The 26,400-nt window shown below is 42.1% G+C and overlaps 2 protein-coding genes across 5 annotated transcripts in view; one reads left to right on the top strand and one right to left on the bottom strand.

Moving 5' to 3' along the window:
• Nucleotides 1-940: 940 nt before the first annotated feature.
• On the bottom strand, nucleotides 941-25,254 carry Rabepk (Rab9 effector protein with kelch motifs). Of its 4 annotated transcripts, none has more exons than XM_046451439.2 (10): nucleotides 24,863-25,254; nucleotides 21,942-21,980; nucleotides 19,247-19,468; nucleotides 17,860-17,918; nucleotides 15,068-15,225; nucleotides 11,129-11,281; nucleotides 7,241-7,402; nucleotides 4,403-4,552; nucleotides 1,674-1,823; nucleotides 941-1,283 (listed from the first exon to the last, which is right to left on the bottom strand). In XM_046451439.2, the coding sequence occupies exons 4-10, from the start codon at nucleotides 17,910-17,912 to the stop codon at nucleotides 994-996; spliced, it is 1,116 nt and encodes a 371-aa protein (XP_046307395.1). In that variant the 5' UTR covers nucleotides 17,913-17,918; nucleotides 19,247-19,468; nucleotides 21,942-21,980; nucleotides 24,863-25,254; the 3' UTR covers nucleotides 941-993. The 4 variants fall into 4 exon arrangements, with proteins under 4 accessions (XP_046307395.1, XP_046307393.1, XP_046307394.1 ...); XM_046451437.2 differs by having other exon boundaries at nucleotides 19,247-19,388; XM_046451438.2 differs by lacking the exon at nucleotides 19,247-19,468.
• The window catches only part of Ppp6c (protein phosphatase 6 catalytic subunit), a 35,906-nt gene continuing 34,737 nt past the window's right edge, over nucleotides 25,232-26,400 (top strand). The window contains exon 1 of the mRNA XM_046451440.2: nucleotides 25,232-25,393. Within this exon, the coding sequence (XP_046307396.1) occupies nucleotides 25,319-25,393 (75 nt within the window). The 5' untranslated portion in view covers nucleotides 25,232-25,318. The remainder of the gene's footprint in view (nucleotides 25,394-26,400) is intronic.

Here is a 26,400-nt window from a genome sequence, read left to right as displayed (position 1 = left end):
TTAAACTATCCCATTTGTAAGACAAAGGTATTGGATGTGACATATCTTAGGACTATTTGGATTGGCATTTTGAGCAAAGTGATATGTAGGTAGATGACTAGTAAAACTCAATAAAGGTCTTTATTGTCTGGTGCTAACATGAAATCCTGCACTGTCCAAGGAAAAAGTATTTTGTGATGGGCAACCAGCTGAAAGGTTAATTTTTTAAGGATGGGGACCCAACACCAAATTTTTCTGAATACTAAAGCTTAGACTTCTGCACTTCCTCAGAAGCATTTGGGTAGGCCTGTAGTGTAATAAGGTCTGCAGGCCAAGCCCCAGCAAATGTTAAAAAAAAAAAAAAAGTGACCTGTTGGGCCTGGGTTGTGGCTCAGGGTTAGAGCACTCCTCTAGTACTTGCAAGAAGCCCCGAGTTCTATCCTCGGCACCACATATAAACAAAATAAAGGTATTGTGTCCACCTACAGCTAAAAAAAAAATATTTAAAACAAAAAATAGTGAACTGTCCCCACAGGCTATTACTACTATCAAATAGTCTGCACCTCTTTATGAGGATCAACTAATGAATATTAACAAGAACTTTCAACTGGCAAATGTCCACTCTAATACCTATGACTTGTCTTTACTTAGGGTCCTCCCCCCAGGACTGAGGATTAAACCTTGGGGTACTCTACCACTAAGCTACTACATACATCCTCAGCCCTTTATTTTGAGACGGGGTCTCACTGAGTTGCCCAGGCTGGCCTCAAACTTTTGAACCTCTTAGGAGTTCAAAATTGCAGGGATTACAGACATTCCCCACCATGGCCCACTTTTACCTAGGTTTGGTTGCTGGTAAAACCATTTTTACAATAGAATTTTTTGCACTGGGCTGTCAAGTCATTACCTACCAAAGTAAGATGGATATATTTTGCAGAAAAAATTTGGAAGCAGAAAACAGTTACAGTTTCTCTTAACTTTAATGAAAGTAACAATATTTTCTTTTTTTTTTTTTTAGTCAATTACAGTCACAATACAATCATTATAGATTTCCCCTTCTGTATTCATCCCACCAAACACAAAACATAGAAGTATGTCACTCTGGCTTTCCTCAGGTGTGCTGCCACATGGTGCCACTCTGTCGATGGAATCCCCTTTCTCAGTTTCATAGTTTAGGGTAACAGAATTTGAGTCTTCTTTCTCAGAAATAGATGTCACTGGCCATGGAATAATACACATGGAATGGTCCAAACGTCCAGGGGGCAGCAAAGTATCAAATTTAAGCAGAGACCATAGCTGTTTTTCTGGCAGGGGTAAAGAACAAAGGTGCATGTTATGAAATTTCTTTTTTTTTTTTTTTTTAATATTTATTTATTTATTTTAGTTCTTGGCGGACACAACATCTTTGTTTGTATGTGGTGCTGAGGATCGAACCCGGGCCGCACGCATGCCAGGCGAGCACGCTACCGCTTGAGCCACATCCCCAGCCCCCATGTTATGAACTTTCAAGAGATGTTCTCTGATTTACTGCATCAGCTGAGTGAGGGAAAACAAACCCAAAAGGCAGTGTTACTGCTTTAATGATGTCATTCCCTGTAAGTTCAATTTTCATTCCTTTGGATTTAGACATGGAGGAACCAAATTGAAAAACCAAGGCATTATGTCACTTTGCAAAACACGTTTGCACCACTCACCTATGTGATACTGGTACATTTTGTCCAGTGCTCCGGTGGGAGTCATTCCTCCAAAGACATATATATGTTTTCCCAAAGTCACAGCTGAGTGGGCAGCACAGCCTGCTGGGGCCACCCCTGTGGGACTGAGCTTCTGCCACTTCATGTCACCTGCAGAGAGAAAGAGTTAGCACTGTACAGGCTAAAATGTGGTTTGCAAATCAATCACTCAAGGTCATTCACTTGGAACTCTAGAGAGGTGACAGAGCAAGGTCTAGTGTGCATAAGAATTACTTGGAGGTGGGGCTTGAATGGGTAGTCCAGGGAGGGAGGGGAAACACAATTAACCTAGAGGATTCTGATGAAGCACACTGAGAAATGTGATACAGCCTTATTTAGTGATTATCACCTTTGTTCACACCATTAACTGCCCAGAAGCAGGTAAGTTGTATTTTAAATACCAAGTTATTCAGAAAGCAACTTTGTAAGCACTGGCTGGCTACTTTCAATATCTCCTTCACTTAATTCTCATACAAGCTCTGTGAATTGCTATTATTTGTGCCTACCCCTCACCTCCCCTTTTTTTGTGTGTGTGTGTGTGGTGCTGGGGATTGAATCCAGGGCCTCTTGCACATGTGAGGCAAACACTTTACAAACTGAGCTATATCCCCACCCCAGCCTACCACTTTCTTACAGATGAGCACAAGGGGATTATTAGAGAGGGAAAGAGGCTTGCTTGAGATCCCACAGCTTGTAAGTGGCAGAGCTAGACTGAGGTCCTGCTCCAAAACCTGAGTTCTCTACAACTTGCTGCCTTCCTTAGCATCTATTTCCAAAACTTTTTTTTTTTTTTTTTTTTTGGTACTGGGGAGCCCAAGGGTGCTCTACCTCTGTGCTACATCCCCAGTCCTTTTTATTTTATTTATTTTGAGACAGGTCTCACTAAATTGCTTAGGGCCTTGCTAAATTGCTGAGGCTGGCTTTGAACTTGTGATCCTCCTGCTTCAGCCTCCCAAGCTGCTGGGATTACAGGTGTGCCCCACCTTTCCCAGCTAATTTGAATCTTTTAAACAAGAATTTAAGAAGCATTTACATGAGGCAGGATATTATTAGATTTTAGGTTTAAGAGAACTATTTGGGTAGGCAGGAAAAACAGACAGGAAGTAGTCCTTCAGCACAAGAGAAAAGGACTTCCTTTTGAAAAATAAGCATAAAAACCCCATGGGACCACCTGCAAGGAATGCTTCTTGTAAAGAATGAAGATCATGTTCTAGGATTGTGGCTCAGTGGTAGAGTGCTTGCCTAGCACTCATGAGGCACTAGGTTCAATTTGATCTCCAGCACCACTAAAAAAAAATTATTTTAAATAAACAAGGGTTAAAAAAAAAAAAGAATGAATATCTGTTTCCACCTGTCAGTGTGAAGGGGGCCAAGTATTTGGGGTCACAATTCTAGCCAATGTTAGAATCCCAGTCAGCATCCCCAGGCTTCAAAGAACCCAGTGCTTGGTAAGGAAGTCTGCACAGGAGTTCCCATGCCTTTTGCCCATTGTTCCATTGTTCTTGAGTCTAGAGTAATGTACAACTGTTCATTTATTAATCTATCCACTCATAAACAGATGTGTATTTCATCACTTAGAATGTTCCAGACACTGTGCTAAGTGCTAGAAATACACCAGCAAACAAGAGATGAGTCCCTGCCCAAAAGGAGCTAGAACCCAAAGGAATAATCCAGAAGGAGACCAGGCTCTCCAGGGCCTGTCAGTGCACGTAAGCTACTTAGAGACAATTCTCATGTTCTAACTTTCCTCTTCCTGTGTTTTCAAATGTTTAGCCTGAGAAACATGTAATTCTGGTCTTTTACCTTCAGACACATCCTAAATGTTATCCTGGTCTGGTGTGGCTAATGCCTGAAAGAAATCCAGTTGTAGAGCACAAAGCATAATGAGCAGAGCACAATGGTGCATGCTTGTAATCCCAAGGACTGGGGAGCCTGAGGCAGGAGGATCGAAAGTTCGAGGCCAGCCTCAGCAACTTAGAGAGGCCCTGTCTCAAAAATAAAAAATATAAGAGGTTGGGGAGCTCAGTGATTAAGCACCCCTGGTTCAATCCCCATTACCAAAAAATGAAACAGAAAAGAACATCTAATAAAGAACACACACACACACTTTTTTTTTTTTTTTTGGTGGTACAGGGGATTGGACCCAGGGACTTGCGCATGCTAGGCAAGTACTCTACCACTGAGCTGGATCGCCATCCCTTTTTAATTTGAGACAGGGCCTCACTAATTTGCCCAGGGCTATCCTTGATCTTACAAGTATCCTTCTACCTCAGCCTCTGGAAAAGCTGGGATTATAGGAGTCCACCACTGTACCCAGCTTCTTTTAGGAAATAACATGTTAAGCAGCCAGATGTGAGGAAGCATGTTTATAAACCCAGCTACTTGGGAGGCTGAGACAGGAGGATCACAATTTCTAGGTCAGCCAGGGCAACTAACTTACCAAGACCCTGTCTTTTTTTTTTTGATGTTATTTATTTTTTAGACACAACACAATGCCTTTATTTTTTGTGCTGAGGATTGAACCCGGGTCTCACCTGTACTAGGTGAGTGCTCTACCACTGAGCCACAATCCCAGCCCTAAGACCCTATCTTAAGGTCTATCTAAAGGTCTGAGATGTAGTTAATGTGCCCCGCTAAGGGGTTCAATCCCAGTACCACAGACAAGCCTCCACACACTCTACCCTACTTACTTGTATCGATGCAATGGAAATCATCAAAGAATTTGTCCCCTGCCAAGCCTCCATGGATGAAAAGCTTTGTCCCTGCTGCCACCATCATATGACCATGCCGGGGAGATGGAGGACTTCCAAATGTCTCTGGCTGTGACCAGGTCAGAGTATCTAGAAAGTAAATTCATTGACATCAAGTGGCAAAGCTATGAAGCAAGAACGAGAGCAACACATCCAAGCTTCTTTATCACCTCCCAGCAAGCAGAGATGCTCTAAGCAGGAAGCATCCTTCTTAGAGACAAATCCATTCAGATCTCCCTCACACTACAGCCTGCACAGCCTCTGCTTGGATGCTCCCAGGGCTGGAGAGCACACTACCTAACATGCCTGCCCCTTCTCTGGGGCATTAGGAGACCATTTCTTATTTTATATATATATGTATGTATATATATAAACACACACTTTTGTTTTTCAGGTGGAGATGAACACAATACCCTTATTTTATTTTTATATGATGCTGAGGATCGAACCCAGTGCCTCATGTATGCTAGGTGAATGCTCTACCATTGAGCCACAATCCCAGCCCCTATTTCTTCTTTTGAATTGAAATGATCTCCTCTTAAGTTTCAACCTAGAACTTCATGAAAGTTAAAATGAACAAATACACTTCTTCTGTGACAAGATTTTTAATTTATTTTTTTGGTACTGAAAATTGAATCTAGAGGTGCTTTTACCAATGAGCTACATTCTCTCTTGCCCCCCCTTTTTTGGGGGGTACCATGGATTGAACCCAGGGGCATTCAACGCTGAGCTACATCCCCAGCACTTTATATATATTTTTTTATTTTGAGACAAGGTTTTGCGAAGTTGCTTGAATTGTGACCCTCCTGCCTCAGCCTCCTGAACTGCTGGGATTACACATGTGTGCCATGCACCTGGCTATTCCCAGCCCTATTTATTAAAATATTTTGTTTATTTAGTTGTAGTTGGACCCAATATCTTTATTTTATTTTTATATGGTGCTGAGAATCGAACCTAAGGCCTTGCATGTGCTAGACAAGTACTCTACTGCTGAGCCACAACCCCAGACCCCTTTTTATTTTTTGAGACAGGGTCTCACTAAGTTGCTCAGGGTCTTGGTAAATTGCTGAGGCTGGCCTGGAACTTGTGATCCTCCTGCCTCAGCCTCCTGAGAAACTGGGATTATAAGCTTGTGCCACAGCACCTGGGAAGGATTTAGTTTCTATGGGTGTACAAAATGGGGAGAGAGACAATACCTACTTCTTAGAGTTGAGGTATGAATTAAATGAGATAGTATACATAGTGCATCTCTTCTATATGTTTGTATAAATTAATATATACATACAAAGATTAATATATACAAATGTTCATTGTTCCAATGTCAGCAAAAAGCTAATCAGTAAGAAAATCAATGAATAAGATACACATAGAAGGATATGCTTTGCATGGAAATTGGTACTGACTTAGCAAGCTATTCATAAAGTATAATTAAATGAAGAAATAATAACAATAATAATATAAATATAGTTAATATTTATTAGGTACTTTTTATGTCTCAGGCACTTTATCATATTATCTCATTTAATCTCTTTTTTTAAAAAAATAATCTTTACAACCTCTTACTGGGCATGGTGATGCATGACTTGGGAGACTGAGGCAGGAGGATCACAAGTTTGAGGCCAGCCTCAGTAATTTAGCAAGACCTTCAACAATTTAGTAAGACTGTCTCAAAATAAAAAAAAAAAAAAAAACTAAAAATATCAGGAGCAGTGGCACATTCCTGTAATGCCAGTGGTTGGGGAGGCTGAGGAGAGGGATTGCAAGTTCAAAGCCAGCCTCAGCAATTTAGCAAGGGCCTGAGCAACTTAGCGAGACCCTGTCTCTAAAGAAAATATAAAAAAAGGGCTGGGGATGTGGCTCCATGGTTTAGTGCTCCTGGGTTTAATCCACGGAATTAAAAAAAAAAAAAAATTTTTTTTTTTGTGTGTGTGGTGAGCACTACTATTTTCTCTATTTAACAAGTAAGCAAACTAAGGCTAACAGAGATTAAGTCACTAGCCTAAAGTAACAAAGAAACCATGTATCAGATCTGGTCTTGATCCCAGTTGTATGGTTTAGAAGTGTATACTTTCAATTACTAAAAACCTACTCCTACTCTAAAAGAAAGGTGTACTTCTGGGTGTGGGGGAGCATGCTTGTAATCCCAGTGATTTAGAAGGCTGAGGCAGGAGGATCTCAAGTTCAAGGCCAACCTCAGCACTTTAGGGAGGCCCTAAGCAACTTAGAGAGACTCTGTCTCAAAATAAAAAATAAATAAAACTGGAGTGTAGCTCAGTGGTAAAGTGCCCTGCCTTCAATTCCCAGTGCCAGAAAATAGATAAGATAGATAAATGAATATAAGCTGCAGAAAAGTGTATATAATCTGATTTCATGTATGTGTTTTTAAAGTTTTTTTATACGATTTAAAAATTCACAGAATATTTATATATGCACCTATACACAAACCTGTATGATTTATAAATGAGTAGGTAAGTCTGAAAGGAGAGAAAAGAAATTGCTAATATCATTTACTTATCTAAAGAGTAGTAAGGATAGGCTGAAGAGGGAACGTTTACTTTTCTACTTTATGAAGTTTACTGTTTAATTTTTAAAAATTGATCATGGATATATTTTCAAAGCAAATGTTGCTACAAGAAAAAAATACATATCAGCAAAAAAGTCTAGAAGTGAAATATTTGGCCACAATTTCACTTTCCAATATTTGCTTCCTATACATTAGGTAAACTACCAGCCAACATAACCCTGAGCAGGTTAAATGATATCCCTGATACTCCATACTTGCGTCAAACACATGCAGCTTCATATCCTGCACAGGCTGGGCACCTCTCTCTCCACCCCCAAAGACATAGAGCTGGTTTCCAATAGCTGCTGATGATGTGTGGAATGTTCTTGGAGACGGTGGGGGGCCGGTCACTTCTGGCGTCCTCCAAATCCTGGTTTCTGGTCAGGAGAGAAGGCAGGGTTCTAAAACATCCAGGCCAAGGGGACCTCTGACCCTTACTCCTTTTGTGTGTGTGTGGGGGGGTGCTAGTGACTGAACCCAGGGTCTTGTGCATGCTAGGCATGCACTCTGTCACTGATCTACAGCCTCAGTCCTTGACCTCCAATCTTGGTAGGGCTAGGCAGGGTCACTTTATTACCCTGATCCTTGAGAAGGACAGCTGAGTTTTAGGTAAGAAGCTGAAATTTAGCTGAGCACCGTGGTGCACAACTGTAATCCCAGCAGCTTGGGAGGCTGAGGCAGGAGGATCTTGAGTTCAAAGCCAGCCTCTGCAACAGTGAGGTGCTAAGCAACTCATTGAGACCCTGTTTCTAAATGACATACAAAATAGGGCTGGGGATGTGGCTCAGTGGTTAAGTGCTCCTGATTTCAATCCCTGGTACCCCATCCCCATGGGAAAAAAAAAAAAAAGAATGAAGTTAGCCACACACAGTGGCATGCACCAATAATCCCAGCTACCTGGAAGGTTAAGGCAGGAAAACCATAAGTTCGAGATCAACCTCAAGAATTTCATGAGACTCTGTCTCAAAATAAAGAATAAAAAGTACTGGGGATGTAGCTTGGTTATACAATGCCCCTAGTTCAATATCCAATACCAAAAGAAAACAAACAAACAAAAACCCCTCAATATCCTCTTTATATTATACACTTTGTTGACTACCCTGTTCATTCAGAGGAGCTCAAAATTTGCTAAAATTCATTCCAACTAGATGCCAGAGTCCAAATGTGCCAAATTTCCCAGAAAGTGTAGCCATTAAATGAAAGCAGACAATATTATTACAGTTTCAGTGCCAATAATAAGAGTCCCCACAAAATAATAAAGCAGTGCAGTGGTACACACCTGAAATCTCAGAGACTTAGGAGGCTGAAGCAGGAGGCTGGCAGATTTGAGGTCAGCCAGGCCAACTTAATGAGACCCTATCTCAAAATTTAAAAAAGCAAAACAATAACAAAAAAACTTTAAAAATGGCTGAGGATGTAGATCATGGTAATGCATCCCTAGGTGGCATGCGCATGCACACACAAACGAAGTACTAAATAAATGTTAGATTTCCCCTTTTACAGAGAAGGGAATTTAAGCAGAGATACATTAAGTCACTTTTATTTACAGTGACCAGGCTAGTAAATGGCGGAGTTGGGATTTAAACTCTGTTTCAATAACACTAGAATCTATGATTATTCTCCTCTTCTGACTTGAGAATAAAAGCTTGCCACCTCGTAGATACATAGAAACAGACGTATCAACTGAACAGCTTCTGTGTGTAAGATCATTGCCCTGAATATTCTGCCACTCCCAATATCCTCACTCACCTCTTGGAGGTGGGTAAAAAATATTTCCATTTTGGAACGAGGAAACTGAAGCTCAGAAACTTAAAATCCTGTCCCCCAGGTCATAGCACATCTGAGAAGCAGAGAAGGAGCGTGAACTCATCTCTGTCCCATACTTGCTCCACCACAACATCTCAAGGATTAGTTCTGTTCCTTTTTTTTTTTTTTTTTTTTTTGGTAACTTTTCCTTTTTTATTTATTTATTTTTATTTTTAGTACCAAGGATTGAACTCAGGGGCATTCAACCATTCCCGGCCCTATTTTGTATTTTCTTAAATTTAGAGACAGGGTCTCACTGAATTGCTTAGCACCTCACATTTGTTGAGGCTGGCTTTGAACATGTGATTCTCCTATCTCAGCCTCATGTGGCTCGGTGGTTAAATGCCCTTGAGTTCAATCCCTGGTACCCTGGGATTACAGGCATGTGCCACTGCACCCAGCTTATTTTTTATTTTGAGACAGACTTAATGAGACCCTATCTCAAAATTTCACTAAGTTGCTGAGGCTGGCTTTGAACTTGCAATCCTCCTTCCTTAGTCTACTGGGCCACTAGGATTACAGCCATGTGCCACTGCATCCAGCCTAAGGATTATTTCTTGCCTGGAAAATTCTATGCCTTTTGTAAAAGGCCTGCATCCAATATGCAAAATGCTGCACAAAGCATCTGCAATATGTGTGGAACTCAAACATGAACTTGGAGACTGAACAAATCCCAACCCACATTCAAAGCAAAATATAATCGTCTTGGTAGCTACAGACGTTGGACAGCTTTTGGGACTTGGAGTTAGAAGGTGCAGAAGTCAAACATCAACACAACCACAAAGGAGTCTTAAGCCATTTGAAGGGCTTGCTCTGGTAATAAAAGCAACTAATGACTCACATTTTCCATATTTCTTGGGCACTGTGTCAATTATACTTTCCAGGATAAAAAGGGATACAGTGAGAAAATCAATTCCTTTGTAGAAGCTTTCCAAAGTTTCACTGTGTTTTGCTTTTGTATTTTTGCTACCAGGGATTGAATCCAAGGACACTTAACCACTGAGCCACACCCAGTCTTTTTAAACATTTTTTATGTTGAGCCTCACTAATTTGTTGAGGCTGACTTCAAACTTGAGACCCTCCTGCCTCAACCTCCCAAGTCTCTGGGATTATAGATGTGTTCGACCGTGCCTGGCTCACTGTATTTTATTTAAAGAATGCTGTCACCAAGAATCAAAAGGGTAGGTCCAGAACTGATTTCCATTTTCCAAAGCATACCTACATTAACCACAACAACTAACAAATATTGAAAGTTAAGTCTTTGCCAGATATCAAATTAATTTGAACCCTTGTCAAATTAACAAGGGATGAAACATTTCTATCCTAGTGTGACACAAAAGAAATCTGAGGTAGAAAGAAGTTAAATCACTAGCTCAAGGTCATGGTTAGTGCCCAGCAGAGCATATCCTGATTAGTGTTTTTTTTTGTTGTTTGTTTGTGTGTTTGGTGCTAGGGATTAAACCAGAGACTGTCTCATGCTAGGCAAGTGTTCTACCACTGGGATACATACCAAACCCTTTTTATTTTATTTTTTGAGACAGGGTTTTTCTAAATTGCCAAGGCTGGACTCAAACTTGCAATCTTCCTGCCTTAGCTTCCTAAGTAGCTGAGATTGGTCATGTGCCACCACATCCAGCTTGTCAATAATATTCATAAAGAAAAAAGCAAATTTTTAAAAATGACAAAAAGACAAGACCACCTCCCACAAGTAGTTCAGCAACCTCCTCCTGGGAGTGATGCTCTCAAATTGCTTTTCCTTTGATACAACTACTAGTGAGACTGGAAAGGGATCAGCCAGTTTTGGCTTAAAGAAACACTAACAAGACCTGAGGCAGAGTATCTTACCTTTGGTATTGACTGGCATTTTAGAGCAGTCCTGTGCCTCACAGGACATAAAGCAGCATCTCTGAGCTCTAACCACCTGATGCCCATAGCTACCCTGACCCCAGCTGTGAAAACCAAAAATGTTTCCAGATATTGCCTGATCTCACTTGTGGGACATAAAAGTCCTCACTAGAGAACCACTGATCTAGGTAACCTGGGTTCTATCCTGGCTCAGTTACTGACTCCCTGGTAACTTTAGGAAAGTCACATCCCTCTCCTTGGATCTGAGCTGCCCACTGGCATAGGTGTTCTCTGAAGTCCTTTCCAGCTTGGATATTTAAGGAGTTGATAAATTCATGTTTTTTATGAGGTCAGAAAAGTTAAATGAATTAATTAGTTCAATCCAAACATACTGGAATTATAATTGAAATTATGGGTGCAAGATGAAAATAAACCAACCTTTGGCTACTTACCAAGATTTAGGACTTGGAGACAATTTCGATTTCCTGACTGGTCAGCCCCTCCAAATACCCAGATGCTGCCAGGTGTGCAGGAAGGAATGAAGCTGGCATGTTCGTACCGCGGCAAGAGGCCCCCATAGGTAGCTAAGTCCCACTGGTGTGTCCCTAGAAAACATTTCACTCAGTTCCTCAATTGGGGCTGTCAAATGCTTATGTTGGTTGGCAAATTTGGGGAGGGTAGTTAAAAAAAAAAAAAAAAGGCCAATAGCATAAATGAACAACTATTAAGTCACTTAAGGGAATGGGGTCAACCTATGAGATGATTGATAATAGACACTTTGGGGGCTATCTGCCTGTCCATATGCCCTAGTCTATGGAAACTATCCTCATTCTCCCTTCTAACCACATGGGTAGAGCCCAGACAAAATGTCTGTATCACTTTGACTTTCTAGTCTCAGTTGACTGAGTAAGAGGTAGCCAGTTAATCTAAATGGGCCAGCAGATTCACTGTTTCCACTCTCTCATGAGGGGATGTGCTTCCTGCCCCTGGATTCTGCAAAACATCTCTGATATCTTTATAAATTTCTCCTTTTCTCTCTCTTTTTAAGTGGGTGTCTCTTACTATAACTAGCTGATTTTGGCTAAACCAAGTTCACTGAAAAATAACACCTGACCTATTAGTTGTTTTATTTTATTTAAAAAAAAATCTTATTAGTGGGCTGGGGCTTAGGGGTAGAGCACTTGCCTCACTCGTGCAAGACCCTGGGTTCAATCCTCAGCACCACATAAAAATAAATAAGTGAAATAAAGGTATTGTGTCCAATTACAACTAAAAGATAAATATTTAAAAAAACTTATTAGTTGTAGATGGATACAATGCCATTATTTTATTTATTTATTTTTATGTGGTGCTAAGGATTGAACCCAGTGCCTCATACATGTTAGGCAAGTACTTTACCATTGAGCTACACCAGAGCCCTATTAGTTGTTTTAGTTAGAAAACCATTTCCTAGGATGTTCCAAGGCACCATCTTTTTGGATCATTATGGTGGCCAACAGAAGCAAATTATATCCACACTACATTGTACTCTGAGGTCCAGATGGTTTAGCCAGGACCACAAAGCTAGTAACAGGTGGCAAGGTGTAACTTTGGGCTGGGTATGAACTTAGTGGTAGAATGCCTGCCTAGCCCTGAGTTTTATTCCCACACCACAAACAAAACAAAACAAAATAAGATAAAATTAAAAAGTGAGTTCCTTGATGGCTGAAAATGACTTGCATTTTTTCCTCTAGTCCTGAGCATCAAACTCAGGGTCTTGGGCATGCTAGGCAAGCATTCTACTAGAAGAGATTCAATTTGCCTTGGATTTCCTAGTGCAAGGAGTAGAGATTCAAATGCCTAGAGTGGGGAAGCAAGGACTATGACAACTTGGAGAATGAATGTCCCATCAATAGGTGTAGCTCAGCACCAAATAATTGTTACCAAGTAGCCATGCAGGTCTAGAGATGTCAAACCATTTTAAATTATCACGAGAGAGACAATTGTAGTTCAGAGGTAGAGCATTTGACTACATGTACAAGGCCCTGATTCAATCCCCAGCACTGGGGGGAAAACAAAAACAAAATAACAACAACAACAACAAAATGATTTGGCTTCTTAGGATAATATGTGTGTGTGTGTGTGTGTGTGTGTATAGTAGGCCTTGCATGTCCTAGGCAAGCATTCTATCACAGGGCTATATCCCCAGCCCATCAATTTTTAAATGTAGACCCCTGCTTATTTTGTAAACAACATATGACTAAAACAAAACAAAATAAATTATATGGAATTAACAAAACATGTATGTGGATCACCAGTTTTTAAATTCTTCCCTAAGTATAGCACATAGTAGTCACTGGTTCATTAGTTTGTTCACTCACTCCTTCCTTCCTTCATTCATTGATTCATTCATCCAAATACTTAAAAAGCACCTGCTCTGTGCTAAGTGCTCTGGTAGTGGCTGGGGATACAATGATAAATAAAATAACCATGTTCCTTTGTTTCCAAAGAGCTTACACTCTGTGGGCAAGAGCCTTAGGAAACAATCCCATGTGCTATGAACCGTGAAGGGGAAGAGGTTGGGACAGTGCACAATACTGTGGACCACAAGAAGGTAGTGACTAAACTAATCCAAAAGTACCAGGGAAAGAATCCTGATAGAAATAATTAGTTCTTTCTTTTCTTTTCTTTTCCTTTTTTTTTTTGTACCAGGGATTAAACCCAGGGGTGCTTAACTGCTGAGCCACATCTCCAGCCCTTTTCATGTTTCATTTTGAGACAGGGTCTCACTAAGTTGCTTAGGGCCTTGCTAAATTGCTGAGGCTGGCTGTGAACTCGTGATCCTCCTACTTTAGCCTCCTGAGTTGCTGGGATTACAGGCATGAACCACCATGCCCAGCCAGAAATGACATTTAATTTGGGATTTGGGAAGAACTTTCCATGCAAGAGTATGCCATGGCTTGGAGGGGGAAGTTCAAAATGTATTCAAGGAGGGCTGGGGTTGTAGCTCAGTGGTAGAGTCTCGCCTAGCACATGTGAGGCACTGGGTTTGACCCTCAGCACCACATAAAAATAAATAAAAGATATTGTGTCCAACTACAACTAAAAAAAAAAAAATTAAAAAAATTATTTTTTTTCAAGGAAATGAAGGCTATTCAGTGTAGCAAATGTGGGTTGGTGAGAGCCAATAAATGAGGTTGGGAAAGGCTTAAAAAGGAGACTGATGGGGCTGAGGCTGTAGCTCAGTGGCAGAGCACTTCCCTAGCATGTGTGAGGTAATGGGTTTGATGCTTAGCCCACATAAAAATAAACAAATAAAATAAAGGCATTCTGGGCTGGGATTGTGGCTCAGCGGTAGAGCGATTGCCTAGCATGTGCAGGACCCGGGTTCGATCCTCAGCACCACATAAAAATAAAGGCATTGTGTTGTGTCCATCTACACCTAAAAAAATAAATATTAAAAAAATATACATATAAAATAAAGGCATTCTGTCCATCTACAACTATAAAAAAAGAAAGAAAGGGAATTGGACTTGTATCTAAGACAACATTCTCTGGCTAGGTCTAGAAAATGCACTGTAACCAGGCTGGGGATATATCTCAGTTGGTAGAGTGATTGCCTTGCATGCACAAGACCCTGGGTTCAATCCCTAGTGCCACAAAAGAAAAAAAAAAAAAAAAAGGGCTGGGGCTGTAGCTTAGTGGCAGAGCGCTTGCCTAGCATGCATGAGGCACAGGGTTCAATCTTCAGCACCACATTAAAAAAAATAATAAAGACAAATAAAATAAAGGCAGTCTGTCCATCTACAACTACAAAAATATTAAAAGAAAACTGGGCTGGGGTTGTGGTTTAGTGGTAGAGTTCTCGCCTAGCATGCACAAGGCACTTGGTTCTATCCTTAGCACCACATGAATGTAAAATAAAGATATTGTGTCCATCTAAAAAACTAAAAAATAAAATTAAAAAAAAAAGAAAATGCACTGTACAGTGGGTAAACTTGGAGACAGGGAGACCAGTGAGGAGGTGATTCCAACAGTCTAGTTGAGAGATAACAGTGGTTTGGACTACAGTGGTAGTAGTGAGAATGGACCAACATGGATAAAGATCGGAGATATTTGTGACCCAAAGATTCTTTGAATATGTGAATGGAAGGAGAGGTGGGAGTCACTGATGTCTCCTGGAGAAATATTTGATGAATCAGTGATTGGATGTCCTGGGCTCCATATGGGCCCATAGGAGGTCTGACCCCCTAAACAAGGAGGCACTGGTCAGGTGAATATGTGCCAATCTGCTGAAACCTGTCAATGATGCACTTTTTTTCCTGCTATCTGGTTGGAGCTGGTATTCTGAAGAATGCTCTGCTCACACCTGGCAGCAAAAGCCAGCTGCATTCTGCAGCTATTGATCTTACCCAGATTCATGGTGTACACATCAGAGAAGCTTCTGTTTGGATTTGCTCCTCCAACAATGACAACCTTCCCTCTCTTGGCATCACCAACTCGGGGTAAATATGAGCAACTGTGGCCAACTCGAGCACAGGGGCTGTCTCCAGGGGGAGTCAAGGTGTACCTGCCAAAGGGAGGATGTATTCAGGAGACCTAAGCACAGAACAAGTGTAGGGGTGTGTTCTTTTCATTGCTCATGAAGCATTCACAGAAGGAAGGACCTGATACATACACAGACACTTTAACTGTATCCAGCAAAACAGCACTTCCATGATCAACAGGAGTATCTTCCTATGTTCACAGCTTTGGTTTTTCAATTTTGTCACTACTTCCACCTTATATAACCTAAGGGAGATGCACTGGGCTGGTAATGACCCCATATGGTGGACAGGGAAATGACATCCAGAAATGTTCACTGTTATGTCTTGACACAACAGCATAGTTAGTGGTTATAAACGCGGTTTGTGAATTTGGACAGACCTGGTTCTAGTCTCAGCTCCAGTACTTTCTAGATGTACGACCTGGAAGTCACTTAACCCTTCCGAACTTCACTTTCTTCATTTGTAAAACAAGGAGAGCAACAGGTCTTACCTCAAAAGGTGGTTGTGAAGACTCAAAGCCAGTAGCAGTGTAGGAAGGGTCTTGTTAAAGGGTGCCTTCATGGGGATGCCTACAGACTCAGGTTCTTGCCACTAACCAGTGATGTCTCCCTGTCCAGAAAAGTTTTCTAGGATTTGTGGATTTTAAGAGCCTTTCCAGATTACTCATAAAGCTCAACCTGATGCAAGCCAAAGCTAAGACTTGGAAAATTGCATACAGGATCCAGTCATTCCATTCTCTAAAGTTATTCTGAATGCTAACTGAGAAAACACATTTTAAAGTTTCATGCTTAGAAAAGAAAATTCCCCGGGCTGGGATTGTGGCTCAGTTGTAGAGCGCTTGCCTAGCATGTGTGAGGTACTGGATTTGATTCTCAGCACCACATATAAATAAACAAAATAAAAGTCCATTGACAACTAAAAAATATATATATATTAAAAAAGAAAAGAAAATTCCCTAGCTGTTTTTTAGGCCGTGTTTTATTGACATCTCTGATGTCTGGTATTCCCAACCCTCCCCTCCTCCTTTTACCTTTCCCCTAATCTTGCTTCACCATACCTCTACCTTTTGAATCTCCATTCACTTTTCTGTTTCCTTCTCTGATTTCTTTCCTGACAGCCTCCTCCTAACTCTCAGTATCCTCAGAATTCTCTTTTTCTCAGTTTATGTTTGCTTCAATTACCACCATCTCTATCATCATCCATGATTTCCAAATCTCTACTTCATATTCAGATCTCTTCTGACTTCCAGATCTGCATACCCCATTACCACCTGGATAGTTACTAATAATGTGCCACACACACAACTCTGACAATGTGCTGACATTACAACCCTGGTTTCAATTCATCTGCATAGAAGCAATTTGAGGATTAGTACTATTATCATCATTTGAGTTTTACAACCGAGGAACTGAGGCTTAGAAAAGCCCAAAGATTAATAACTTACCTAAGAACACAAACATATCTAGATAGATGGTTAATAATACAAGGCCTCAAAGCCCTTACAAACTAGTTGGGAAGAAACATTAAATAAGTTCACAAATATCTATTTCAGGACAGGACTAGCTATTTGTCTAACACAAGACAAATAATATGGGAATGTACCACAGGAGGGCTTGACCCTGTAAAGAGAGGTGGGGGTGGAGCGGTCAGAGGCAGCTTCCTGAAGAAGGACCATTTGAACTGAGATGTGAAGTAGGAGTAGAAATTAGCTGGGGAAAGAGAGATGAAAGTTGAAGGGAAGGAGAGGTCCAGGTGGAGGAACTAGCATGTACAGGACCTGAGTGGGACACTGAAGACAATGCTAAACGAAGAGAGAGCAAAAAAATAGGTAAGGATATTTGAAGTTGGAAGGAAAGGCAGAAATAGAATTATGCAGGGACCAGTGGGAGAGTCTAAGGAGTCTGTCAATTTTTCTTTTCTAGTGCTAAGAATGGAACCCAGGATCTTGCACATGCTAGGTAAATACTCTACCATTGGGGTCCACCCCCAGCCCTCAAAAAGGTTTTAAGCTAGAGAATGCCATGATCAGATATGTGTTAGGTACCCAACAGGATGGAAACAGGGGAGCCATAGGAGGTTCTCCTTCAAGGTCCGTGGAAACACTGCCACTTCTATGCAGCTTTCTTTGACCCTGCCTCAGCACTGATCACATGCTATCACCAAGACCTGCTTAGTCTAGAGCCCCTACTACACAGAGACTGTTGATCTTTGGACCTTCAGACCCTCCACAGCAGCTGCTTCTGTCAGAACAGTATTATAGAATGAAGGGTTGGTTGAACAAACATCTAAGAAACAGTGAAGCCAGTGAATTTGAATGCAAATTCAATTCCCTAAAAATTTTAAAAATGAGTCACAGCTCGGGGGGAGACACCACATTGGAGTTGAGGATGCCAGATGGTCAGTGCCTTACTCTTCTTGGTAAAGGATTTTAATAAAATTAACATCTGCTCTGTGATAATTATTGCCCCCTCATCTTTCCTCTGGAGACCTTCTCAGACAGTTGGAGTCTAATTACCAGAAATTGCAGACAGTTTCATCTCTACTCTTTTTCACTGATGACCAAATACATTAGTAAACTATTTATAAACGAAACAAAAGCTTCTGTGTGTGTGTGTGTGTGTGTGCATGCACATGTGAGTGAATCCTCTTTTACAGACCATGTTGCTTTCCTGGGTTTGTCTCCAGGCTCCAAGACTGGCAGCTGCTTCATGGTGTCCTACGCATAAGAATAAAAGACACTTTTAGATATTTACGATTATCTTCTTCATAAAACATAGAACAAATCAGGTTACCCTCCCCTTTAAAACCTCTCCTGTTGAGGGGTTGGGGATATGGTTCAGTGGTTGGGTGCTTGCCTAGGATCCCCAGTACCACAAAACAAACAAACAAACAAACAAAACTTTCCTGTTGAATGTACCAATGTCTAAGGCCTGATTAATCTGAATATGAATCATGAAACTTTTCATATAATATTTTTCTTTTTTTTAGTGCTAGGGGTTGAACCTTGACCTAGTGTATTGTTAGGTGAGTCCTCTACCTTTGAGCTACACCACCCAACCTTAACATAACTTTCTTAATATAACTATATCTTTTTTTTTTTTTGCTAAAGTTTTCTATGTGTCCTGTGATTCTCATGGGGAAGGGGCATATGCCAAAATTTTAGAGTTTGTAAGATGTTTGTGTTTATCAAAAAATAAAACATCCTAAGAGTCTGAGAAATATTGAACTCTGGGATAAATCTTGGCCTCATCATGACAGAAGGTCAGGCCTTCTGGTGTTAACTGATTTTCTGCAAAGTGACTTCCACAATGTCTTGCAATACTGGGCTTTTTGTTGCTCCTATTATATGGCAGGTCGTTTTATGACTTGCAGCCCAAGTAGCTTTCCCTACTTGGAATGTCCTTTCCCTTCTTGTAAACTTGCAAACTCCTAGTCAGCCTCTAAAGCCCAGCTCAAATATTCCTTCAAGAAAAGCTCTCTCTCACTCTCTCTCTCTCTCTCTCTCTCTTTTTTTTGCTTTTCACTTCTACTCCCCCAAATTATTTCCTTCTACCTGAGGGCTGACATTTTTTATTAAGCTATCATTGCAGGGATTATTCTGGGTCTAAGTATCTATTTAAAAGTCTCTAGATTCAATTCTAGATTAAATTCCTGGAGTGCTGGGCCAGTACAATTTGTTCTGAGAATTTACCAATGGACCTGGAATAGAGTAGAAGGGAGTGAAGGATGAGTGAATGAAGAAAGGAAATGGATTAATGAAGAGATAAAATGATAAAAACGAACTGAGGCCTAGGACACTGACTATAGCCCCAGAGCCTAAAGCTCAGTGGGTGGGCTTTGCATGAGCAGGGACCTCTCCCAGCCGCCCCTGCAATCTCCCTCGCGGAGTCCCATCCCGTTGTGGGAACTCTAGGGTACAAGAGACAGGGCGAGGAGAGAAATGCTGGTGGCCGGGTCGGAGACTGGTGTCCACTCCAAGGTAAAAGATACGCCCTTCCCCCTCCCCCCAGGCCCGGAGATTCCCCAGGTTCAGGACTACTTTACCTGCGGCAGCTCAGGCCAGTCCCTATCCGTGGCTCCGCCCCTGAAGGGGGCGGGACTCAGTCCATTGCCCCTCCCCACAGGCCCCGGAAGCGCGTCGGGGCCAATAGCTTCCAACAGCTTTCCGACTTGGGCTGTCAGCTGTCTGGGAAGGGGCGTAGAGGGAACGCTCGGGACCCCGAAGTCCTCCAGCAGGAACAGGCCGGGCTTTCCCTGGAGTCCTCCCTCCCCAGCGGAGAAAAAAAGCCAGGGTTACTTGGAAACGACATACAAGCGAAATGCCCGGCGTTGGATGTCCACTTGGGCAGCTGGTCTGTCCTCAAGACCAGTTCAAGTTTGGTGGCTTAAATAGCTGACTCATTCTGTAATTGCCATTTGAATTATAGAATGCTCCGGACAACATGCCCTGGGCTCTAGGACTTTATAGTCTAACTTGAAAATGGAGAAACAGGAATGATTGTAAAGAATGAAGGGAGGGGCTGGGGCTCAGTGGCAGAGCATTTGCCTTGCACGTGTGATCGAACTATAGGTTCGATCCTCAGCACCACATAAAAAATAATAAACAAAATAAAGGTATTGTGTCCATCCACAACTGAAAAAAAAAAATGCAGGGAATAAAAAGCTCATCACTTCTCGAGAAGTGACTTATTCTGGGCCTCAGTGTCCTCCATCTTTAACATGGAGCCAATCATATTTCTGTGACAGTAGTGGTTGGAAGTACAGGAGATAATGTAAAGTGCTCAGCACCCAGGTGCTGGCACAGAGCAGGTCCTCTGTGAAGGGATAAAGCTCTTTGTGGTTATACATGAACTACTGTGGGTAGGTATGCACATCTGCATTTTTAAATTATAATTTTAATTAATTTTTTACACTGGGCATTGAATCCAGGAAGTTATACTCCCAACCTTTAAAAAAATATTTTTAGTTTTTGATAGACCTTGATTTTATATGTGGTGCTAAGAATTGAACCCTGTGTCTCACACATGCTAGGCAAGTGCTCTAACCCTGAGCTACAACCCCAGGGCATCCCCAGTCCTTTTTATTTTTTATTTTAAAACATAGTCTTGCCAAAGTGTCCAGGCTAGCTTTGAACTTGCCTTTCTCCTGCCTCAGCTTCTCTAGTCACTGGAATCACAGCCACCCATTATTAGCTTTTTATGTTTTAATTTAGGGCTGGGATAACCAGTTAGACCTCACTAGTCACACTGAAACCACATGCAACCTTATCTTATTTCTGTCTTTTTTGCAGAGCTAGGGATCAAACTCAGGGCCTGTGCATGCTAGGCAAGCACTCTACCACTGAGCTATACGTTCAGCCCCTGCATTATCTCAGATTCACATCCTAATTATAGGTTCTTTGTGACCTTCCTGAAAGGGTGGCTCACCTATGTCTGATTTAGAGAATCACACGCTGAGCAACAGTGTTGTATCCTAGGAACCAGAGAAAATGGCTAAGACTGGAAAAGTAGGAACTCCAGGACTATAGCACTATGGTAGCTTAGTGGAAAGAAGTCAGAATTACTTGTGTTCAAATCCAGGCTCTATCAAGAACCATCAGACTCTCACACTGCGCAAGTTCATTAGCCTTCTTGAACCCTAGTTCCCTCATCTATAATGATAGGGATAATAATGCCTACTGTGCAGAGACAGGGGTCAAGAGGACTCCATAATACAGGTGAAAAGCCATCTTGGTAAATGTTTTAGCTACTTGAAGCATAATCAAATTATGGACAAAATGGAATTTGAAGGCTGCAGCTCTCCTAACTGCTTCATGATACTATTTCTAACACCTATAGATTTTTCGTGAATTCCTTGTTAATGGCGAAATCCCCACTCACTGTCAAAGAGGAGTTTATGGATACACAGTCATTCTGTTCCTCTTCAGGAAAGAAAACTAAGGCCAGGTTTGCTCTACCTTATGTCCACACACATCTAGATAGTGATTTCTGCTCAGAGCTGTAGAATACTCTTAAGTCTCGTGGGTCTTTTGACTAGGTCTACTTCAAGGCTCCATGCTAGATATGGCATGAAGTGTCATATGTTAACAAACAAACAAAAAAATCAGAAAAGGTCTGTGAGCAAAACAACAACTAGTCAGGTGAGGTGGCTCATGCCTATAATCCCATGACTCAGGAGGCCCTGGCAGGAGGATTGCAAGTTCAAAGCAAACTTCAGCAATTTAGTGAGGCCCTGAGCAATTTAGTGAGACCCTGACTCAAAAACAAAAAAAAAAAAACAAAAAACAAACAAAACAAAACAAAAAACAAAGCTTGGGGATAAAGCTCAGTGGTAAAGTGCCCTTGGGTTCAATCCCTAGTACCAAAATATAAACAACAACAAAATAACAACCACTTTTTACTGTGGAACCTATGGTTCTGGACTAGAAATCACATTTGAGAATTCTGGAAGGAACATTTGAAATTTATTTTTTAAATGGGAGTCATGTAGGCATGGGGGTGCACACATGTAATACCAGTGACTTGGGAGGTGGAGGCAGGAGGATTGAAAGTCCAAAGCCAGCCTCAGCCAATTAGTGAGGCCTTAAGCAACTCAGCAAGAAACCCTGTCTCAAAATAAAAAATGAAAAGGGATGGGGATGTAATTAGGTAGTTAAGTGCCCCTGGGTTCAATCCCTAGTACCAAATAAAATAAAACACTAAAATGGGATTCAAGGCCTAAAGAAGTAAAAATCACTTACCCACGTAAATGACAGAACTGGGAGACCAGATCCTCTGCTCTGTGGAAGGAAGACAAAGAACACTTTCCAGTCATTGAACTGTGTACTCTTTCAGACCCAAATCATTCAGTATGTCTTATCTTTCCTAAGAACATGCCCAACACTCTGAGGGATGCTTTCCTCCTCTCTGCTGTGGACACGAAGAGTAAGTTTCACTCTATGAGGTGGGTCTGCAATAGGGGCTTCTTGTGGTCAGTTTGGTAAAGCACTGCCACTTCTTTTCACCAGAGGGCACACCACTGATCCATTCACTGACTTATGAGCAATGAATGCAGGTGACACCTTCCTTTTAAGCACTTCACAGTTTATATAAAAGCTCATATTCATCTCACTTTTTGTCTTCTTTTCCACTTTTAAGAAGGTATCTTGAGTATAATTTATTCCCAATTATTAAGGTTCAGGGATGAAATGTGAATCACCAGCTTTTCTAAGATTGCAATAAAAAGACCAACTAACAATAGCATCTTTTCCCCATTTGCGATTTTTCCCAAAGAAAGTATACTATTTTATTTTTTGCAACTCTCAAATAGTTAACTCTTCAGAAAGATCTTTCTTGTCCACCCAATACTTAGTGCTAACAATTATACAGGCTTTACTCTGTGCTAGATGTTGTTTAAGTCACTTTCGTGTATTTACGTTTTAAACTTCAGCACAAGCCTATGAGGTATTATTTTTATCTCACTATGATGTGGGCACTATTTTTATTGTTGACATATTGCAACTGAGAAAACTCTTCCATATGACTTCAGCTCTTCCATATGACTTCCCCCAGATATCTACATATCTCAAAAGGATAAATAACTTGCTCAAAATCACACAGTAAGTAGTAGAGCCTGGATTTGAACTCTAATCATTTAGTGCCACTGGGATTACAGGCATGTGCCACCCTGCCAGTCTTCTCATTAAAATTTATTCCAATGAGACAGGTGCAGTGGCACATGCTTGTAATCCCAGTGACTCAGGAGGCTGAGACAGGAGGATCACAAGTTCCAAGCCAGGGTCAGCAATGTGGTGAGGATTTAAGTAACTTAGCAAGATCCTATCTAAAAAAACAAAACAACAACAACAACAACAACAACAACACAAATACAAATAAAAATGGGCTGGGGATGTGGTTCGGTGGCTAAGTGCCCTGGGTTCAATTCCCTGTAATAAGAAAAAAAATTTTTTAAATTTTATCGGTTACAGGTATAGTAGTTCAGTGGTAGAGAGCTTGCCTAGCATGTAGGAGGTCCTGGGTTTGAGCTCTGGCACCACCACAGTGGGGAAAAGTTTATCCCATTGTCCCCAAAATATACTCTAGAGCAAGAGGATTCAGTCCAGGATCACTCTCTTCTTGTACTGGGGATTGAATTTAGGGGTGCTTTACCACTTAGCTACATCCCTAGTCCTTTTTATTTTGAGACAGAGTCTTATCAATTGTTGAGGTCGCTTTGAACTTGTGATTCTCCTTCCTTACTGGGATTACTATTTTTTAGTTTTTGGTGGACACAACATCTTTGTATGTGGTGCTGAGGATGGAACCCTGGCCGCACGTATGCCAGGTGAGCGTGCTACTGCTTAAGCCACATCCCCAGCCCCAGTCCTGTCTCTTAAACAACAAATATTGATGATGCACTTGCTACTATGGGTTATATAAGTCTTCTAATATCTCAGTTGCAACCGTTGCCCTCTTGTAGTCTCATACAGCAGCCAGAGTGATCCTTATTTAAAAAGTCAGATAATTTTACTCCTTAATTTCCTTTAACATCAAAAGTAAAAAAAAAAAAAAAATCAGCTCTTCTATATGACTTCTCCCAGGTATCTGCATAGCTAACCCCCCCATTTCTTTGTTGTTTTTCTTTTTTTTCTGAATTCAGGGGCACTCAACCACTGAGCCAAATTCCCAGCTCTATTTTGTATTTTATTTAGAGACAGGGTCTCATTGAGTTGCTTAGCGCCTGGCTGTTGATGAGGCTGGCTTTGAACTCCTGTCTCAGCCTCCCCAGCTGCTGGGATTATAGGCAAGCGCCACCTCACCCAGCTTCTTTGTTTCTTAAAAACGCTCATTACCCCATCTCTCTCTTTTTTTTTTTTTAAATTTTTATTGTTGGTTGTTCAAAACATTACATAGTTCTTGACATATCATATTTCACACTTTGATTCAAGTGGGTTATGAACTCCCATTTTTACCCCCTATACAGATTGCAGAATCACATCGGTTACGCATCCACTGATTTACATATTGCCATACTAGTGTCTGTTGTATTCTGCTGCCTTTCCTATCCTCTACTATCCCCCCTCCCCTCCCCTCCCCACCCCATCTTTTTATCCTACTGTTTTTTTTCCCTCTTCTATCACATATCACTTTTTAACGCAATAAGTAATCTATTATTATTTATATTCTGTCTTCTATAAACTACAGGATGAGGATAAAGATTTTTGTTTTCCGTGTTCACTGAATTACTCAAGTGTCTACAACTGCAATGGTACATAGTTGGTGCTCCATAGAATAAACCAGCGTAAAGGGTACACTAAGTGCCAGGTACTGTTCTTGGCATTGGGGATCAACAACAACAACAAAAAACCTTCCAGCCTTTGTAGAACTCCTACGGGAGTACGCTTAAGTCAGTGGCCTATTTTCCAATCTTGGCTCCACCGTTTCTTTCCTATGAGATTTTGGGCAAGTTTAACTTCTGGGCCTCGCAGTTTCACCAGTCCTTATGCGGATTAAGTGGGGTAAAAAATAGCCTCTGTATAGCATTTAGTGTAAGAAACACTTTAATATTGGTTTCCCTTCCTTCCTGTTCGGAGGACGGGAGTCTGACATCTGTGCCACAGGTCTAGGCGAGGTCTTCACAAGGCCTTGGAAGGTGCAAACGGGTTGCTAGAGTCAAGCTTACCCGATTTTTAACTGAAGATGTTCTGGTGGGAGAGTGCTTAACAGGGTCGGCATGAGAAACGAGTGAATGCCTAGAGCCACCCACTTCGCCGTTTTGCCTCGGAAAGGTCCCGCCGGTTCCCCTAGGAAGAGTCACAAGGGAAGGGGAAGAAAAAGAATAGTTGGCTACACTTGAAAACTACAAATCTCGGCTCCCCCAGCGGTAGACAACTACGCGTCCCAGTCGGTGTCTCTGGCCGGATCTTCGGGGTCCCTTAGGGCTTGTGACCGGGGTTCAGCCAGCCTGGGCACGGGGTAGCCCGAAGCTGCCCGGAGAATCCGCCAGGCTCTGACGTCGTTGCGCGTACGCCACTCACGGGCCGGACGTGACGTAGGGAGAGTTCCGGCTTCGGCCTCCGCCGGTGCCTCCGCTACTCCAACGCCGCCGCCGCCGCTGCCGCGGCTTGTGATTCCTAAAATGGCGCCGCTAGATCTGGACAAGTATGTGGAGATAGCGCGGCTGTGCAAGTACCTGCCGGAGAACGACCTGAAGGTGAGCCCGACCGGAGGGAGACCCACTTGCAGGGCTCGCCCCTTCCGGCTGCGGGGCGTCCGCCGGCCCGCCCTTCCTCTCCGCGGGACCCCTGCCGGGTGTACCGGCGGGTCGCAGTGGAGGGCCCTCCGCGGTGCCTGACGATGCGGTCCACCTTGGCGTCACGCGGAGAGCCGGGGAAGCCGGAGTCCCCCGAATGCTGTCCTGGTTCCCTTGGCTGCGATCCCGAGGGATGTCGCGGCCTCTGCCCCGGGGACGCCTCTTCTGGCCTTCGGACTGTCCCAGCTGCTTTGCTTAAAGGACTCCAGACGCACGCCCGGGTCCGCAGAGTTGGAGGCGAGCCCGGGGGGCGGTGCGCCGGGAGAGGGTCTTCCCCACCAGAGGTGACAGCGGCGCGGGAGGCCGGCATCTGACAGGCGTACCGCCCGTGGGTTCCTGAGGAGTGGGAAGGGGTGGATCGCAGCAGTGTGGCAATGATGTGACAGAATGTTAGGTTGCCTCTTTTAACTTACCACTCTTTCACGTCGCCTTTTTTGAGCGAGTGCGTTCGTACTTCAGCATGAATCCGGTTTCCGAGCACGTTATTGAGCTTATTTCAGTCAGTCGGCAATGAGTCCTTTAAGTTGTCCCCCCCCTCCCACCCAATAACCTCTTAACTCAAGATTTAGTTTTATTGGTTCTCTAAAGGAGGGAACTTACTCCTCGTTACTACCGAGTCCAAGGAAGACAAAGATGCGGGCAAAGGAATGAAAGTAAAGATAGAGGAGTTGTAAGTGGTATACTGTTTTTTTGAAATGTTTCTGTGTTTTGGGTAAAACCAGTGTTTAGGTTCCCTATAGTGTTTATCCGCTAGTGCTAGTGTCTGTTTTGTTCGTTCAGTTAACTTTTGTTTTTGATATATGGTAAATGGGTATACTGTTGATAACTTGAGTTCGTCTTATGCTTATAAGCTATGGATATAAAACAATTTATCTTTCAAGAAAAAAGTTACTTGTCAGTGAATTGTT

The sequence above is a fragment of the Marmota monax genome, unplaced genomic scaffold, assembly GCF_021218885.2.
Source record: "Marmota monax isolate L192 unplaced genomic scaffold, Marmota_monax_Labrador192_F-V1.1 WCK01_AAM20220418_F8-fsc00020, whole genome shotgun sequence".
Classification (NCBI taxonomy): domain Eukaryota; kingdom Metazoa; phylum Chordata; class Mammalia; order Rodentia; family Sciuridae; genus Marmota; species Marmota monax.
This window is presented reverse-complemented; position numbering and strand designations above follow the sequence as displayed.

Excerpts from the sequence above, each read along its gene's own strand:
- Rabepk (XM_046451437.2), bottom strand. The coding sequence starts at position 24,915 with ATGCCGACCCTGTTAAGCACTCTCCCACCAGAACATCTTCAGTTAAAA. Across the intron at positions 21,981-24,862 it reads CATCTTCAGTTAAAAATCGG|AGCAGAGGATCTGGTCTCCC; the intron begins GTAAGCTTGACT and ends TTCCTTCCACAG. Across the intron at positions 11,282-15,067 it reads TGTGTACACCATGAATCTGG|GGACACACCAGTGGGACTTA; the intron begins GTAAGATCAATA and ends AATGTTTTCTAG.